The sequence below is a fragment of the Struthio camelus genome, chromosome 1 (assembly GCF_040807025.1).
Source record: "Struthio camelus isolate bStrCam1 chromosome 1, bStrCam1.hap1, whole genome shotgun sequence".
Taxonomy (NCBI): Eukaryota; Metazoa; Chordata; class Aves; order Struthioniformes; family Struthionidae; genus Struthio; species Struthio camelus.
In genome coordinates this window covers 8,161,331-8,176,534 of record NC_090942.1, presented here as the reverse complement: position 1 = coordinate 8,176,534, position 15,204 = coordinate 8,161,331, and the positions used below count along the sequence as shown (strand labels likewise).

Genomic DNA, 15,204 nt, shown 5'->3' with positions numbered 1-15,204 from the left:
TTACATGGAGGCTTCTTGACTGCTGTGAAAATAACGCTTACAATGATGATTTGTGCATAATATTTCCTCCTCAACTGTAATAAGCTTTTTTTCAGAGCTGACACAAACAACAATAGTTTTATTTGATTGAATGCAGCTGAAAAAAGATATGTGAGGCTTTGGATTGGGTCTTGGAAACAGATGCCCCATTCCACCTTGAGGAAGTCAACTGGACTGTCTGTACCACAGATCTTAACTTACAATGTGAATCTGAAGTGAAAAAAAAATCATTTTCTCAAAAAGTAGGAAAGATGATCTCCTAGCATGTGTTTGTACAGCACCCGACATAGTCCTATAGTTGGTGCTCTGAACAGACCAGGTATACAAAGAGAAATCTTTGAAATCGGTGGTGCAGACCCTCAGAAATTTCCTTCTCTTCGCAAATAACATTTCTCTGAGTCCCAGTGTGCCTTCTGTGAAGGGATCAGCTAACGCAGAATAGGCTTGGTTCATAAATGTAGTCTGAAATTGGCTAAATTGCAAGTTCAGAAAGAAGAAAAGCCACTGAAGTATTAAATCAATTCTTCTATTTAAGAGTAAAAGCTCTATGAGAGTAATTTGTTTAGAAATGATTTGGACTGGGGATTTCCATTCGTTAGTTGTGCTCTATCATGACAACCTGAGAAGAAAATCAATAGGAACAACCTTTGCGTTGGCGACTTAATAGTTTCTTGTGATAATATAGGGTCATTACTGCATTCAGTGTGACTAAAATTAGATTGTCAGACTATTATGGGGGAGAGAATAACGCCTCCTCTTTTAATGATCATAGGAATGCTTTACGGCATTAGCCATTAACTGAGGGACAGCTCAGGTCAAAAGGTTTTCGCTGTACAGTATGTGGGGCCAAGCTCCAACACAACTGTAAAGCCAGAAAACCTATATATTGCTTGATTATGAATTAAAAGGAATCGGGAAAGGGTCTCTTTCCAGTTCAGCTTAGTATGAATCTCCACTAACCATCTTTTCCCTTAGCGTTAGCACTTCCAGCGTTCATTGAGAGCAAGTGGTCAGAATTCCCCTTCTGTTCACTGCAGAAGGAACCATGTGAGCCACAGGCAGGTTTTCATGTCCTTTGCTTGTGACATGAGCCACCTGCTCTATGGAGAACTCCCAACTTTTGCGTTCCGCTGCTTTCCCTTTCTGTGGGCCCAACCAAAAGCTGACATGCTCATCCAAAGCCTTTCGGTGATCCTTCTCCTCCATCACCAGAGCAGAAATTGCAGAGCAGCTAGCTAATGCATAGGATAAAAACTGCAAGGAACTGTGGCTCTGAAATATCAGTGTAGACCCCCAACCTGCTGTTTCCCTGCATTACAACGGTCCTTTTCAGCCATCTAGTACTGGCCTATGTCAGAGCTAAGGCTGTGAATTATGCTATTATTATTTGTGTTGCGTTTGTGCTAGGGTCTGTACTAACATGATAAGGTAAAGACAGAGAACGCCCTTATTCAGCCCAGGATCCTGTGGCTAAGGAGATAGCATAGAAGAGTATGAGAAGAGGGAGAGCAGAGTACCAGTCTTCCCTGGAACGCTCTCCCGGCCTTCAGGAATTGGATGGGTGACTTATTCCTGCCCTGCAGCAATGTGGCAGAGCCGGAACTAGGTACCAGGTGTCCCGTGTCCTGATTGAACAGTCTGTCCAATGGTCAGTGCAGCTCTCCAGAATAATGTCCCGTGCTGGCATTAGACTAGTTCCTTTGTCACCAAGTCCATCATTTTGAAAAATCTGTTTAGGTAATCTCATACAGTTTCCAGAGCCTTGTGGTCCTTTCCAAAAACATTTCCACTGATGGATTTAGACCTTAAATAAGAAAATCTATGTGCTTATTTCTAAAGTTGTGTTTGTTTCTGTAGTGGTTGATGGAAATGTAAAATAGCATATATAGTTTCCATTATGCGAATTGGTCTTTCTCAACATTCAGTTTAACATGAGTTTGACCTTGAAGGGGGGTGAGTTGGTTTATTGGTCCAAGTGTCTTTACAAAACACAAATAAATGTGAATCCACTTTTCAGAAATCTGGACATTAACCAGTAAATCTGTATAAACAGATCCACCTGGAGGCAAAGTGCTCACTGACATACCGCTCTTCACTGAAAGCCCCGATAAAAGAAAACAGCAACTACTGCATGCAGTCGACAATACCAAACCTGGGCACCAAAATCCGTATTCAGTCTATCACGTAAATGGACCCAGTTTCGGTTTGCTAAAAGCAATTATGTATTTGTTATTGACACACTAATTTAATCACCAAGATGTGTACAATGAACAGGGAAAAATTATCTGGCTTTCAATATTCAGCATCCCTGGAGGTCACTCAAAACTGTTTGCCTCATTATTTGTGAATACATTCATGCAAATACCAAATGAACAAATCAGTGGAGATAATGACACAATAGCTACTTTGAGTCTCTACATTGAACTGTGAAGGAAACTCAGCTAGACAAGGGAATGTTCGAAGGGGATCCCACTGCAAGCTGCCTAAATGGATCCATAAGAACTGTCAAGATTACTACATGCCTAGCGCTATATACACAAGCATTTTACTGTCTTATATGGGATTGTGCTCCGTGAATAGTCCTGCTGAAGACAGCAAGACAGGTTCCAGAGCAAAGCGCTTTGTGGCATAGCAGCTTTGGATTTTGGCTCCTGACAGACAACATTCACTGGCAGATACCAGCTATTATTCACTGCTGCTGTTCTGTAAATACCGTACATGCATGCTTGAAAACAAGGGAGTTAGGTGACAATGTGCAGTGCAGAAGCCCTCAGTGATGAAAGATTTTAAGTGGTAATTGAGTACGGTGAGCAGTTAGCTCCTGGCAGTGATTTAAGTGACCTTCCTCCTCCGAAAGAGCTCCGGATTTAAGCTCATTGCAGAGAGGAGTAACAAAAATCTTCAACTCAGAAAGTCAGTGGAAAGTTAACAGTGTTGTTCCGTATGCATACCCATGTATATGTGCAACTACATGCACATATTACCTGGTATGCATATGTATATACATATATTCCTTTTGTACTGATTAAATCAAAATGAGATGTAAGTTTCTAAAGCTAAGATGCGGTGAGCATGAAAAGAACAAATCTTTTCGAAATGAGAAATAACATGAATTAAATTATTATCTCCTGCACTGTGGCTTCTAAACTCTTCATTGTACATGTTAGGCAAACCCAGACGCTTCTGTTGAATAAACATAGATGGAGATTGTAAGTCTATTGTCAGCAAATCAGTCTCGGTGAGAAACAGTTTGTAATGCCATCAGCTGCTAGTGGCTGCTACTTTGGTGGTATAAATGCAGTGGGACAGGTTTGGGATAGGATGTCAGGCTTAGTGTGGCTCTTCCTTGCTCTGACAGTGTTTCATACCTTGGTCTAGGTGGATAAATGCTTGTTTCGTACTTTGGTTAGGAACAGGTGAGCATGTCTAGTTTCAGTCCTCATGCATACTGTGGCCTTCAAAGTTAATTTCTGCCTCTCTGATTCCCCTTTAGAGAAACATAACGGGACCTTAGGACAAAAAAAGTGGTGACTAGGAAAAAGGTCAGCCCTCAAGAAGGAGGGGGGGAAGCAGCGGGAAGCAGCTGGAAGCAGGGACACTTCTGATTTGTGGGTACCTAAGCTCGGATTCTTCCAAGGGGGCTCATTTGCTGACAACTCAGGGCACCTGTCTTCTCAAGAACAGACCTTGTTAAAGTACGTGCCTGTGCTGAGCAACAGGGCACAATGCAGGGACCCCAGACTAGCACTGAACGGCCAAGTCCCAGCAGCAGAAACAGCACAGGAAGCCCCCACAGCACTGCCTGCTGAGCTACACGGCCTGCTGCGGAGCAAGGTCAGCTAGCCCCTGCCCCTGGTCCCATTAACACAGTCATCCTCACCCTTGATTCCAGGTGGTATCACTGCACAGCACTGTCCCAGACTGGAGAGACTTGTTCTCAGCCCAAGTACCACTATGGAGGTATACAGAATGACTAGCTGGTCTTGAAAATCTGCATTGTGGCATTATATTATCCCTTTCTAGTAGCCAAGCTGCTGGTAGGTTTGTGTGCCTCTAACACACAGTTCAGGCTGCCCTCTACCTAGAGAAAAAAAATTTAAAAAACCTGTTAAAAGATACATAGAGAAAAAAGTTATTAAAAAGTTAAAATATCTTTGAGATGAACACACAGGTACTTTTTTGTCTACACCAAAAAGAAGCCTGAGAAAAGTTTGAAAAGTCTGCATCTCCGCAAAACTCACTTGTACCTAGTTGAGACATATGGAAGAAATGATGGGCCAAGGAAAATTGATGTAAAGACTGTTTAGACCGAGCACCTGACTTTTACATGGCAAAAACCGAGGTGAGATGGTTTATAAATGCCTGATCCTGAACTCACTGCGATGATAAGTGAAGCTCACAAGCCATTTTGAATCCTTTAGACAGTGCAAACTGGCACGCTACACCGAAGGCTGGCAAGCACGATGTCCCCTTTGGTCTCCCGGACAGCCCAGAGCTGTCTGGGTTTGCAGATCCCTGAGCTACCAACCCCTTTCAGCATCTGCATAAGCCAGGGCAGCTGTACAGAAAATCAAATTGAACCTAGGTGATTCAAAGCCTCCTGAAATTGCTACTTTCCTCTTTATTTATTTTTCTAGAGAGCAGGGGACGGGGAAGCTGCAAATATGGTTAAATTGCTAAATAGCTGTTGCTGCTTTGTTTCCAAGGCGGTTTCTCAGTTACCAAAGCACACGTGGTGCTAAGGAGTAATGGGCAGATCTCTGTGAAAGCTGAGTGTGTTTGCTGACAGGCTACATTTCTAAGGCTTGTGGCAACCCTAGAACTTAATTTAACACTCTTTTTAAACACAGCTTTTTTTCATTTTCTCTGAAATGATTAATCTTGAGGATTAGCATGAACCAGCAAACAGACATTGGAAGAGAGCTCAGGACATCTGAATTCCATTTCTTGCTTTATTTGCTGCATGATTCCCCTGAAAATCACTTTAAATCTCTCCCCCCTTGCTTGCCTAGACAGCAAAGTGCTGAAGGCAAGGGCTGCTTCTTCCTTTGGATGAAATCTGGCCCGACTGAAATCAATAGCAAAATGTCCACAGGATGCAACTCTAGCACCACTCAAGGCAGTGGCAAAATTCCTGCTGACTTCGGTGGGGCCTGAATTTCACCCTATGCATTTCCACAGCCTATCATTTAACGGGGCCTTTATCTCAGCTGGCGAGTGAGATGCCACTGTCATACAAATAATGGTATTTATAAAATACCGCACACGCACAGGGTGGTTTGCAATGTGTGGAACGTGACAAAGAACAGAGCTTCTGCCCAGGAAAGCTTACAGCAGCAAGGCACAAATGGATAAATTGTAGGAGAAAATAATAGCGACAGGTACCATCTAGGCAAAAGAAGAGCAGCATGTGGTAATTGGAGCTGGAACGCTTCATGGAGCAGCTGTTTTTCAGGAGCTCTCCGAAGGAGGAAAAGCAAGGCTTGGCAAACCTAGAGCGGCTATTCCAAGCGTGTGGGTGGTAAATAAACTGTCTGAGGCTGCATACGGTGGGGTTTAGCTTTGAGTGAAATATTGCAGGCATTGTGGTAACTATTAACAATAAGGATTTTTAATGAAAATCTTGACAGACTTTTAATGATGCATCTGCTCCAGGGGGTTGTAATAAAAGGTGAAGCTCTTAACATTTTGTTCTGTCCTGTCTGCTCTGCGCTGCCAGCTTTCACCCTGACAGATTGAACTTTAGCTCTTCGATTCTCAGACTGAAATGTTGCCAGGATGATATTGTCTCTGTTCCTCAAACATTTACTGTGTGTTTTTCAAATAACATGCCATGGCCAAAGGCAAATAGCATGCATTTCGCTTCATCCTTTCTAGCACCTCAGACCTCATTGCAATGAGCAGCAAGAAGCCTCTTTACTGCTGGGCTCATAACTGTCTCCTCTCTTATCAGGGGACACTTGAACTGGCTTCAGCTGGACCGCAGAGTGCTGGAACATGACTTCCCCAAAAAGTCAGGACCGGTTGTTTTGTACTTTTGTGTCAGGTAAGTGAATGAAAGCAAGCCACTCCCGTGGGATACACCTACAAATGACCCGTTCCCTCGAGTTCAGGAAACTAGGTTGTCCAGTCATAGAAATGCCTGTAGACAAACTAACACTTTTACGGCTGTTCCTTTTGAGTTCTTCGGCTTTGAAAACTCCTCTCACACACGTGTAAATTAGTCATAGCCACAGGAACACCCATAGCTGCACAGAGGGAAACTGTGCATGAGCAAAAATCAGACGTTATGTCTTTCATGGATTTAAATTTTTATTTATGGGTTTTGAATACTCCTAGAAGGTCCAAGCTTGGCAGGGCTGCAGAACAAAAGCCTCTTTCTGCCAGCATAACCATTTTGAACCAGCCACCTGGAGGAAAAATACTCACTTCCTCTTCAGTGAGCCATCCATTTCCCCTGGATTGTGCCCAGGGTGTGCGTTATGTCAGTGACCAAATTAATCCCGGTATAAATCTGTCGTACTTGCATTCTGGATTCAACCACACAATGGCATAATGAATTATCTGCAATAGCAAATGATGGCATTTTCTGGCAAACTGTCAGCTTATGTATGTGCATAGGAAACATTTGTAGACTGGATTGGAGCAGACTAAAAAGTTTTTAATGATGATCGTGCCAGTTTTGGAGAATTTCTCTGCATTTGGGAATTTTGCAAGGAACTCTCAGCACTTCGGAGCTGCGGGAATGCTGTCAGTGTTCTTGTGTACACGGCATCTCTGCCTCCAAGGGAGATATTTTCTGAGAAGACAAATTTGTTCTTGCAGCTTTAAAAGACTCAGAGGGAGGCTGGAGGTTGGGATGGCATATGTGCAAAATTCAGCTGGAGGTTTTGACTTACTTTTAATGGATAGCTCATGTCTAGAACTGGCCAGCGAAGTGATACTGTGTCTTTTTCTGTTAGCCTTTCCACTCCAGTGTTATGTTACATCTGACATCACCCTCATTCATTCCATAGTACCCACAAAAAAAGACTTACATTTGAATTTCTTCCCCTAAGTGAGGCTTTTTTTTCCCTGTACAGTGATTGTCACTCATGTAACTTCCATTACAAAGGAGGCCTTTCAAGAGAAGAGATTCTTTGTTCTATTAGGTCCCTATATTTAGCAGTGGATTCATCTTAGGACAAATCGAGTTTGCATGGAGCCCCCATGACTCAAGATCTGATCTGGTATCTCCCAAGGAAGTAGGTTATTCTACCTGTGACATTTCAGGTGCTTCAAACTATAAGGATCCAGAGCTGAACATTTCCAGAGCATATGATCCAGATCCACCTGAGTTTATAACCAGACAAAACTGTTGGTGCTTTTCTCTAAAAGTGTTTAAGCAGATAAAAGCATCAGAAAAAACATCTCATTAAGAACACAGCAGCTCTGTTATTAAGCATCTTGCCTAAGGGCCAAATTGCTAGGACAGAGATCCCACAGAAAACAGGGAGAGCTCTGACTGAACAAGAGCTAAGTACTGATTTTAGCAGTGGAACCGCAACGTGTGAGACCCGGTGCTACTCAGCCACTCTCATATTCATTTCAAGGATGACTCAATAAGCTCAAATATTGCAATTTGTATTATTTTATGAGAGCTGGCAACACAGTGGAGATAAGAAGTCATTCTAGCAATATCTTAGCCCAAGGGATATCTTAGGACTATTGATCCATACAGTAGTTTAGTAAATGAGTAAATGAGTGACCTCTCCCATCCTGGAATCATAATCCATATAGGAAATTCATAGGGGAAGAGTCAGCATTCAGTGGGTGAAAAGAGGGAGTGTGAAAAACAGACGGACTATACTCTCTTCTGTGGTAGTAATGAGTGGATTGTCACACTGAATTACAGACTAAAATGGATGAGAAGGCCAGATGCCTCAAGAGTGAAGAATGAACGTTAACTTACCTCGGCTTTTCCTGCCGGTTTTCTTCCCCTGTGGGCGCCAGATGCTGGCAAGAAGTTGCAACAGTTGTCCAGCATGTAGAGTTCCCACGTCCATCCCCAAATCTGATCTGAGCAGAGGGCCTTTGGAGAAGAAATCATCTCCAGCCAGCTGGCTGAAGTTGGAAAGGCCCCACATATCTATTACCCAACAGTTTGAGTTCTGGTTTAGGAACTAAAGCAAGGGCTGAAGAAAGGGATTGTGAAGAGAACCACAGCTGGGGTTGTGTTTGATGGTCTGGGAGTGCACAGTGGGTTAGGGAGCCATCCATGCTAGCAGCAAAGGCTCTCTTCCCCCTGCTGCCATGAGGTGGAAAGCAGAGAAAATTAGTTCTTTTCCTTAGTTATCTACAAATGTGCTAATTTTTAAGGGATGTGGTGCATCTACTGTACCATTGGTTAAGGGCTGCCTGTGTTTGTAGATACATTTCTTTCATTACCTCTCTCAAGAATTTCAGCAGTAAAAGCTTAGGCTGGCGCTAGCGGTCCTAATTGGGGGGATAGTAATACAAGCAACCGAATGTGCCAGATGTTCATTATGGATAAATCTGTTTACTGCATCAGGATTTAGGAATCATGTGGGCTTTTCCTCTAGTCTCAGTAAACGTACAATTGAACCACACTGGGTAACTACTGAAGATACGAAGCTTCAGGCGAGAACAGTAAGTGGTAATTCTTGTGGAGGGGAAGCTATGGAAGAACCATTTTCATCTTTTATGTGACCATCAAATCGTCGTTACCCTTTAAATGCCTTCAGCAGTGGTTGATGGGCAATGCGCCCACCAAATACGCCACGCTGTTTAGATTGCTCTAAACATACATTTAAAGAGTAGCATGCTTTTTAAGCAAAGGTTTGTTGGAGGGATATTTCGCAAATAGGAAGTTTCATAGGCTTTCCAAAGTGAAATTTTCCTCCCTTATTTAACTCCGTGCAGCATCGTTGAAGCTATTTCATAGTGTTAATGTGTTATTTCATGCTGTTAATTTATATGAACAAGCTCAGCAAATAACATTCACTTCACTGGTGGATTTTTTTCCCAGAAATGAATATGCCTGTTCTCAGGGTAGCTCCACCAGCTACTAAGGGACAACTGACTGCAGAAGTTGTCACACTGAATCAAAACCTCTCTCACGCAGAAGGGCTTTTCTTCCAAGGAGGTATAAAAAAAATAAAAAGTGAAATACATCCTCAACACTCAAGTACACTGTCGGGCAGAGTTCGTATCTACGGTCCAGTGGTTTTCCCACAGATGAATGTCTGTGTGCAACAGTGTCCGGCATGTGTTCATACGTACTGGCTTGGCTGAAGGCAGCATGAGCAAGACTCAACACCTAGGCCAGACCCTTTACCAGGTTACCAGTTACTACAGAGTAAATTGGCCTTACATAAGAGAACAGCACTGAAATGCAGACTGTAAAGCTCAGGTATGTCACAATTTGCCTTAATCTGAAAGAATGTAGCTCTGTCAGCACTAGCGGTGGCCCTGATCCAAGGCAGGGACAGATGTCTGAGACAGGACTCATCACACCAAACTTGAGATGTTTACCTGTTAGACGGCTCCCTGTCAGAGCTAGTTAGCACAGCCTCCTTGTACAATCACTGGAGAGAAATAGGCACTTTTTAGGCACAATTCATACGACCTGTTATAGATGACTGTTTTCAGATTCAATGAGTTGCAGCCTAAAATAGCCTGTTTCCTCTTCTCTGACCTCAGACCCTGGCTCAGATGCATGTACATTGTAGCTACCTACCTTTCACCTGATGAATCCCTTCCAATGCATCAAGGGCAACCTATACAATAAGATTATTATTTCAAAAAGGGCTGAAACCCCAGCCCAGCCAGGATTAAGGAAGCACTCCCCATCTACAAGCTCGCCTCACTACCTGACCGTGTGGACCAGATTTCAACTACTAATGAGGCCTTCAGACTACTTTAAGCCCTCCTTTATATCCAATCTTTAAACCAATATTCCATTAGAAAGGGACTAATCTTAAAAAATAACAGGACACTAGTCTATTTGGAAGCAGCTCTCCCTAAAAGCAAGAAAGAGAGAGTGGTTGCTAATATGGCATTGTTCTTAGGGCTACTTGGACCTCCCAACTTGTTGCTGAAACACATCACTGCCTCCCACACCGGCCAGAAGACAAATACAGGGCAGTTTCATGGGATGTGGCTCCCAAGTTGCCTGAGTCACTCTCGCAGCAATCCCAGTACACCACTGTGTGTTCCACTCACTTCCACACGGCTTTGCTTGTCTTCAAGAAATTAGATTAGGGGGTGGTGTTGACAGCGGCCTGCTACGGCAGGAAGAGCTGAATAGAACTACACTAAATTAACCAAAGCAATTTATTTGTCTCACACGTCAAGGGCTGTGTTTCTCCATCCCTAGTTTTTCACACTAGAGATGGGTAGGTGGTGCTCCACCGTTCTGTCCTGGGCAGGGATGGTGGATGGATTAGCTGCAGTGGTCTTTGAATACATCCCTGAGCAAAGCTGGTGGGATGAGGGAAAGCCATCAGAAAGCTGAGGTCACGATGAGGCAAGAGAGCTGGTAGAAGCATTTTTCCCTCAGATTACCAGTTACTCTCTCTTGAGGGAGAGGGAGCAGCCCTCTCTCCACCCGTGGTGTGAAACACGAGTTTCCAGGAACTGGGGAGAGAGTCCTGAGGGGATTATCACATACGTCAATTCTGCAGTCAGGGGAGAGGAAGAGAAGTGACAGGGTTTTTTCCCACCCATGGATATACTTCATCCCAGTTGTTAGCACCCAGGAGAAGATGGTAGAGAAACATCATAGACACATCTAATCCTTTACTGTTCCCTGGGCAGTTGCTCCTGGCCACTGTCAGAGACAGGATCCTGTACTAGATGCTCTAACCCACGATGGTTGTTTTGTCTGTTCTTTGCTGCTGACAATGAGGAGGTCTCAGGTGCAACTAGGTCCTGCACATGCCTAAGGGACGAAGGCATGACCAGCACCAGTGAGTTCAGGCAAGTTCACTGGCCAGACCTGGGCAAGATGTGCTCCCTCCTTCCCACATGAGGAGCAGGAGCCCACCTTTGTCTCACCCCCTAATGCCCCAGCAGGCCCCTCTGCACAGGGAGCTGTGAGGAGGACAATGCTGGACCCTGCTTTACCACAGGGGCTTGATCACCCCAGGAGAATTCAGGGAATGGCCCTGAGACATTTCAGCACCCCAGAGTGCTCCTCGTCCCTGTGGCTTGCCCCTCTCCCTCTGCTCTATGAGCTTCTTCCAGCTGTGCCATCACCCTCACTGCCACCCTTGCAGTGACCCAGTAACTCCCTGCACCCACCACCCAGGCAGCTTATGCTCAGTTGAGAGGGGACAAAGAGGCCTCTCCCACTCACGTTGTATCTCTACAACTCCATGCACTGCTGGGATGCCATAGAAACAATAGTAAAAATCAGAACATTAAACCTCCATAGCCAACCCAGCCTAACAAGGCTGCTTTCAGGGGACCCTCTGAGCAACTCCATTGCCAAAGTCCAGGAAGGCTGTGCCATAAGTCAGGTCTCTTTGTACAGAATTTGTTTTGCTGGTAGGCGTGTATCAGCGGTGTGCAGTCTAAAGGGGAAGATCTCAAAAGCCAGCAGCCCTGCAAATCCCCTCCTCCCACCCAGCCACAGTGTATAAATACAGCCGCTCAGACCTTGTTTGCGCTGGAAGAAAAGGCTCCCTGCAGACAATTTATTGCAGCCTACTCAGGGTGGCCCCCTGCTCTGTTCACCAGAGGGAAGGTGTAATAAATTGCCTGCGGGGAGGCTTTGCTCCTTGGAGTCTCTTTAGAGATATGAGAAACTTCTGTCCAGACGGAAGATTTACTTGTGTGAAAACTGACCTTTGCTTGAGGAAGGGAACTAATGGGGCTCTGCTACTTAGCACACAGCTCTGAGCTGAGCCATCCATTACACACACATCTTAATAGCAGTCTGGCTCTTGAGTCCCATAACATCATTTCTGTTTTCTGCTTAACTGGGAATATATTTGTACAAGTGAGCTGTGTTTAGAGAAGGGGATAAGTTGTTTTCCCTTTGCATTCAGCTACCTGAGGGGGAAGAAAAAGCAGCACTCTAAAAATCTGTTATTTTGAGCCACATTTTGAATGCCTTGAGGCTGGCAGCACTGTCTTGTTTCATTTTAGGCAGCATTTAAACAGCATGATAGACACTATGCAGAAATGATGGATGCTGTCAGTGTAAGATTTGTACCTAATTTGGATCAAGCAGCAACACCTAAGTTAATGCCTACACACAGATTCTCTGACTGGGTCAAAATCATAGACGTTATTTCTATTTTCATTGCAACTTCTGCATTTATATCTTACACCAGTGGGAGTGATTTGCTGTCACCAGTGAAGCAAGCAGAAAGGTCTGTTATGGGGGTGCCTCGTCAAAATGGGATTGAAAAAAATGCTGAAGGCATAGATCCAGTAAGTTAGTAAATCCCAGACCAGCTTTCAGAGCTGAATCATACCTTTATGTGCTGCCTACCACACAGTGAATGGCTGAAGCACAGCATGCGAAACCACAGCACCTGCGTTGTATTTTCGGTGTTTTGTATCACACTCTCCACTACGTTACAGCATCTTTGGCTTCTTCCAGAGATGGATTTACAGCCACTCTGCACAGCTACATGAAGTCACACAAAGGCAGCATGATACTGACCGGTCACAGAATCACAGAACGGCTGAAGTTAGAAGGGACCCCTGGAGATCATCTAGTCCAATCCCCCTGCTCAAGCAGGGTCATCTACAGCACATTGCTCAGGATTGCGTCCAGGCGGGTTTTGAATATCTCCAGGGAAGGAGATTCCAAAACCTCTCTGGGCAACCTCTTCCAGCGCTCAGTAACCCTCACAGTAAAGAAGTTTTTCAAAGAGTGAAAAAAGGTTTAAAGAGTTTAAAACATTTTAAACAAATGACTGTGCTCTGAATAGCTTCGACTGGCCAAGATTTAATGCAAAATGCCTATGGTCCCACCGCCTGCCTGGGAAGCGGTCATTGAAGGTATGTTTGGAGACTGATTTCTACTCTTAAAATGGTTAAAGATCCTCATATGAAAGATATTCCACAGATACTGTGTGATGGCGTAAGGCAAGACAGCGCACCCAGCAGGCAGCCTCTCATAGCTGAGATGTCACTGTTGGTAGGGATCAAAGAGCACCCCAGAAGCTTGGATGGAGCTGGAGACCGTGTGAAGAAATTCCCCTTTGATTGCGTTGTGAGCTGGTTGAGGGAGAGGAAGGGAGGAAGGCAGTATGTTAGTGTGATCTGGTCACTGCTCTTTTGCCGTGCTTGGGACAGGTTACCACCCACTCCAAAGCGAGTGGAGCTGCAACAGCTTTTTTATACAAAGCTGCACTTCCTTGCAAACTAGACTCCACGGGGCATTGCAGGGATGGAATGATTTGCAGAACTTATTGAGTATACTGCTGCTCTGATGGCTACATCAGGCCTGGTGTCCACCTGGTATAAGTGGAGAGGACTCACTGTGCTGGAGTCAGAGCCTTTCCATGTGATATTTGATGTTGTACTCAAACATCAAGGAGGAACTTGCCTGTCTCACCGCGCTGACGCCTTTCCTTCTCTATGTTGGTACCGGAGCACTTAGTGATTTGCAAAAATGCCCAGGACGTGTAGTTTGGGAGAGTGTCGGACCCTATATAGTCCAAAGTAGATCACTTAATATTTTGCAGGTGGACAAGGTGAAGCACGAGAATGAATAAATATCCTCAGACTACACAGTTTTAAGAAAAATGGATGGGCTGTTGGAAAACGTGCAAGCAGCTTCATAGAACAGTGCAGACAGTAGGGAGGAGAGAGGGAGGAGAACCAGGTTAAATAATAGCCACAGCTTTGTCACCTGCAATTCCTCATCCTCTTGGAATCACATTCCCCTCCAGAGTTTGTGGCTTCCTTGCCACGAGGAAACGGTAGACACAGGTCTCTTGTTGCATCCTATCCTCTGCATACCAACACGGACTTCTCCAGCATCTGCTCTGACCCCTCACGTTGGGTGAGGGGGGCTTAAGCATGGGACAAGCACAGGATAGAGAGTATGGCATCAAAATCAAAGTGAACACAGAAGGGAGGTAAATGGGGCTTTTTAGCATCTGTGATTTTCATTCCTGGCTAATTAGTTAACAGGCCAACTATTCAGCATGACCATTGTTTGCTTGAAGTGTCAGCACATAAAGTACACACGCATAACTATTAGCAAACAGGGCTGGAACATAAAAGGAGCGGTGCAATTGGAGCTGTTCAGAATACTCATTTAGCATGAGACACCGGACATAATGACATCTGCATTTAAGTCCATTATACCAATGCATGTGATTTTTCTTTTCCTGGTAAGCAAATGGCCTCATATTTTTCAAATTGTCCACTGAGGTTTTAAAATGACATGGTAGGGGATAATAAGCCAGACCCCATGATGGATGAGGCAAAAAAGGCTCTTCTCTTTTATCCACTGCTTGTAATAATGAACTAAGAGACCATCCCTTGACAGAGCTGCTGAGCTCTGTTGACAGCTCTGTCCTGCATCCTAACCAGAATGGAATCACTCAGACAGAAAGGTCATGGGAGCCTCCTCTGCCCATTTCAGAGTCCTCTCTCCTAGGGTCTAAGTGTATTTCCCATCTAAAGCAGAAGTAAGCACTGGGTAAGATCACTACACATCAAAACCAGAACCTTTTTACTCATTTCGATGGTTTCCACGAAATCCAGGTTTATCTTTTTTTGCCTTTTTCCCAGCAAAAATGTTTTCACCAAGGCAGAGGAGAGCCACTTGGTTTTGTTTTTCTGTTTTTTTGTTCCCCCTTTCCCACTTGTAATAGGCCAAGAGGGGCACTTTGTCTCCCTGCATGGAATTAGTATCACCAGGCTGGAGGGAAGAAACACCCCTTGCCAATACTAAGTTCCCAGCTCCTGCCCTTTGGAAAAAACAGACATTCACCCACAAATGAGTCCCACGCTGTTATCAGTCACAGTCACCTGGATCAGGAAGAAACATCCTCAGTGCCACCCCCGTGCCCTGCAGCCTCAGCTGCACCTGTCACTGCCAGGCACTGCTCCTCTCTGTTTTGGCTGGCCCTCTTGCACAGCACTGTACCGGCATGCTGGAGCCACACGCACAGGCAACCCCCTCACCCGGCT

General features: G+C 44.7%; 1 protein-coding gene across 8 annotated transcripts in view; it reads left to right on the top strand.

The window, feature by feature from the left end:
• FRMD4A (FERM domain containing 4A) overlaps positions 1-15,204 on the top strand; it is a 392,727-nt gene that overhangs the window by 288,583 nt on the left and 88,940 nt on the right. For all 8 annotated transcript variants that reach the window (XM_068915809.1, XM_068915878.1, XM_068915663.1 and 5 more), the window contains one exon: positions 5,993-6,085. In XM_068915809.1, coding sequence (XP_068771910.1) covers positions 5,993-6,085 — 93 coding nt within the window. The remainder of the gene's footprint in view (positions 1-5,992; positions 6,086-15,204) is intronic.